The 4,351-nt window shown below is 37.9% G+C and overlaps 1 protein-coding gene across 1 annotated transcript in view; it reads left to right on the forward strand.

Moving 5' to 3' along the window:
* smap1 (small ArfGAP 1) overlaps positions 1–4,351 on the forward strand; it is an 84,241-nt gene that overhangs the window by 31,619 nt on the left and 48,271 nt on the right. Inside the window, exon 5 of the mRNA XM_035663760.1 lies at positions 2,862–2,939. Coding sequence (XP_035519653.1) covers positions 2,862–2,939 — 78 coding nt within the window. The remainder of the gene's footprint in view (positions 1–2,861; positions 2,940–4,351) is intronic.

Genomic DNA, 4,351 nt, shown 5'->3' on the forward strand with positions numbered 1-4,351 from the left:
AACATAATCAAAATAATATGATGATTGTTGAATTAAGAGACGGATAAAGCGTCTCTTGTAGAGGAAGACGAGGACAAGGTCCTACACATATATGATAATACCTTCATATAAAGGATGGTATAATATCCTGAGATGGTGTAAGGATTACATGAAACATAAATACACAAACAAAACACAAGACACATTCATTTATCTTACACGTAACACATATACCTCTCATCCCAACCTCCATATTCTCCATATTTAAGAAGCTGAAAACAGCATTTTTGTATTAATAATTACTGTAACAGTGAATCAGTCTAATCAGTAAACAGTAGCCATTTCTGCTAATGTGATTGGAAAAAAGGATTCTGTAAGTCAAACTTTCTCAGAATAATGACTTATTATCACAAAGTCAAGTCATTATTTGAGAAACTTTCTCATTGTAATGACTTACAGAATCATTTTTCTCGTCACATTGGTGGAAATGGGCATCCATACGTTCCTCTTATTTATATTCCCTCCCAGAATCTTTAGAAATTCAGTTCGAGCCTATATAATAATAATAATAATAATAATATATATATAAATATGTATTTGCTGTGGAAAGCCTTGACATTTGACCCATGCTTTCTGTGTGACAGTTTTTATAATGTGCGGTGTTTATTATATTCATCCCATTAGTCTAAAGTATAAAACCCACAGACCTAATGCATTCCCGCAGAAGAGCACAAATGATAGTGAGTCAGTGTTCGTTCAGATTTGCGTCACTGTAAATATTGATGATTATGTTGCATTGTTTATTATGTCCTCAAGACAAATAACCATCTCCGAATAAATAACTATAAATACACAAAGAGCCAGTAAAGTGATTGCATTGAGAACAGAGACAGAAACAGGCTGCTATTGTTACCATAATGGCGAGATTGTAGGCTTCACCCACTAAGCTAAAGCTTTTCTCTTTGGCATCCTGACAGTCATTAGCTAAAGCCTGTTGGTGGCTGGCATCAGCACCGGCTCATTTACATACAACAAAGCAAGAGACATCCATTAACCTGAAAACACTACATCAACTCTCCGTATGCTAATAATGTGTGCACATTAAAAGTGCATTGTGAGTGCATTAAAATCACATTAAGGAATAAGATCTAATTGTTTTCAACCTACCATGAGGTACAGCAAATCTTTACCATTAGGCTTCATGTTTCCTCCTACAGAATATGATATAATGGTTGTCGAATGGTGATTTAATGAAGAACAGTGGCGTCCTTCTGCATGCTTAAGCAGTATTACATGATAATTATGTTATTGCGGGACAGACACATGTTAGTTATCACTGTGGCTACGTTTATATGTGTGAAAAAGACACTATTCCTACAAAGCTGTTTACAATTGAAAATAAATATTCCACTTATGTTCTCGTTTACATGCAGCTGTGCATACTCTAATTAATCAAACTGTTAAAGACACACTGCACGCCTGGAATTAAAGTCCTTTTTAGGGCAAGGCCACTTTGGTCTTTGATAAATACAAATTTATTAGAGCATTGCAGCAAAAATGTAGGACACCAAAACTACTGAACAGTATATAAAGTATATAAAAAGTTAGCTCGACCTTAATACAGCAGCAAAGTGCAACATTAATGAAGTAGTATTAATATTCCAAAAACATCACATATAATAGTGATAGTCAAGTAAATGTTGCTATAATTCTTACATACTTTTACCTTGAAAAGGAAAACTTATTATGTACTTTTTATCCAGTTCTCTGTCTGTACTGTGTATCATTCTCACTTAATAGGCCTTAAGATTCAGCGTTTACTTGTCCCTGACACTTGCCCTATTGTCCTATTAGTTCTTTGTTGTTTTAACTACACACTTTTCTAATGCAGGACAAGGCTGTCTTTAAAGTTTAGAATATTAATCGTAACTTTAAACGTAACACGTTTTCTTACACTCCTTAAAATCAAGGAGGCCTTGCGACTCCCTCGCGAAGCTTTTCCGACCCCCAGGTTGGGAACAACTGGATTAAAGTAACCAAACTACCCATCTGTTAACGTTACAGCAAATCTCGTGCTGCTGTTGACGTGCAGACAGACGACAGACACTGGGAAACATGATTTACGTAGTTTAATGAGGAAATCTGCCCCTTTCATTATAGGACACAATGGCCAGTTCCAAACAGGGAAATGCCAAACTGGCAGTGTGGGTAGTTCATTTTAGAAAAGGCATCCCTAGCACTGGCCGTTTGGCCGTGGTATATTTTCCTCCTTTTCCTTCGTCCTTTAAGCTGCAGTCATGTTGTCCCTTGTAGTAAAAGTAGAACAGCTGCTGTGCAAATGCAGCCTCCCTTTCATTTGTTCACAAACTTTCTTGAAACATTCAAACATATATTTCTTCCTTATTTTAATTATTTCATAATGTTTAAAAGTAGGTATGTTTTTCCTTCCGACCAGAAATGTGGGCTTTTCAGTTGTGCATGTGTCTCTGCTTCAGCCTTTCAAACTGTTGGTTTGGTTTGTTAACAACGTACAGAGCTCACCGTAAACAGGCAAACTGCGGTAAAAACCCCAAATGAGATGCATATTCCAAATAGTTCTTCTAAAACCTGAATAATATCGGCATATCCCACATGTCTTAAACAGAAAAGGCTCGATTCGGAATAATTAGGAATATCCAGATGTGGCATATTGTCATATTTGGAATGATAGTGGAAGATGAGTGTGTGTGTAAACGTTGTCAGTGATCGATCAGAACTGACGTACTGTATCTATACTGTTGAGTCTAGATACATGAATACATTACTGAGTAATAAACATATTCAGATTCAGTGTGTTTTATATACGCGACTGTCTTACGCCATCTTTTCTCGTTTCTTCACAGAAGGAGCGTGAAAAGAAAAAAGAGGAGAAGAAGAAAGAGAAGGATGTTGATAAAGGGGAGAGACTCAACAACACAAAGGTAATCTTCACAAGTAATCTGGCAAAGGTTAAAGTTGTAATCCTTGATTTAGCGTCACCTGTGGTTACCATTTGACGAATCAGCGCTGACCTCAGTGACAAATACATTGTGTTTCCTGTGAGTATTTCACAATAAAAGCCACCCCGTATTTTGCTAGTTGAACCCTTTTAATGTAGCTGCAGCGTAATGTAACTTAAAGTCTCCCGTCCAGTCAGAAATGTCTTCTTGTTCGTACAGTTTGATGTTTGAATGATGTCTGTGCAGAGTTTGACACTTGGAGGATGTCTTTACATTCATCTGCTGAAAGTGGAAAGGAACTCCTGACTAGTATTTCTTGAAAAGAGTGGGATCCCTGTTTAATGCAGTAGTCTAGACTCTACAATGAAAATACATTTTTGTTTCGATTTAAAAAAAGGAGTATGTTAGTTTCTACCCTCTTTGTCCACTGATCACAAACTAATGGGCAAATCTTGGCTTTCAGTAGCTGATGTTTTCGTCTCTAAGAGGCTTTGAATTCATCTTTCGCCATGAAATCTGGCTTTTAATGACAAGAAGAGAAGTAAAGGAGACTGCGGCCCACTCACATTGATCATGCCTTATGTGCGTTGCTGTTTCTTTGTCGTGAAGGCCAGAAAGAGGACAAAGAGAAAATGCTTTCTTTATGTGTGTGTCAGCGTGGTGTTATGAATGTGTGATGTGTGACAACAGGGAGGCCGGCAGTGTGTGCAGTCGCTCCACCTCTGCTGCACCAACCGAATCCTCCAGGGAAGCTCCTGATAAACATTCATGTTGTTCACAGATGCTTCAGTTCTGCCCCACGCATCGTATGGATCATTTCTCACCCACAGCAGTGTAAACATGTGAACCATGTTTCAAAAACTATGATATTATAATATATATATGTGTGTTGGATACTGTCACTTCAGCTGCTTCAAATACATTTCCAGCATGTCTGTAAATGATATATTACTCTCTGAACACTTCTTGTCTTTCAAAGAAATGTGGCATGTCACTCGAAAAGCGAAGCCCTTGCTGCTGGCAGATTTAGCTAAATTTAGCTTTATTTTTCAAAATGTAGATGGACTGTTCACGCTCACTGCGCCGGAGAAAGATGCCCCGACATCATGAAAGAAGACTTGCGTAACAAGTCGTTATTCAAAATAAAATCTGGGAATTGATGGAAAGATAAATGAAAGACAAAATGACTGCTATTTGCCAAGATAAGTGTTTTTTTAAGTAAGTGACTGATGCGTTTAGAACTCCATCTCGGTCAGACTGAGCCGACAGAGGTGAGTGGATGTGTGTGTGTGTGTGTGTGTGCGCCTTTAACTGAGCGTATGTGTACACATGCCAGGGCTTTGGTATGTGTTCATGCATATCTATACTGTGTGTGCTTGCATTTGTGAGGAGAG

Source organism: Morone saxatilis, unplaced genomic scaffold, assembly GCF_004916995.1.
Source record: "Morone saxatilis isolate NCDOM2014 unplaced genomic scaffold, NCSU_SB_2.0 Contig19, whole genome shotgun sequence".
Lineage (NCBI taxonomy): Eukaryota > Metazoa > Chordata > Actinopteri > Moronidae > Morone > Morone saxatilis.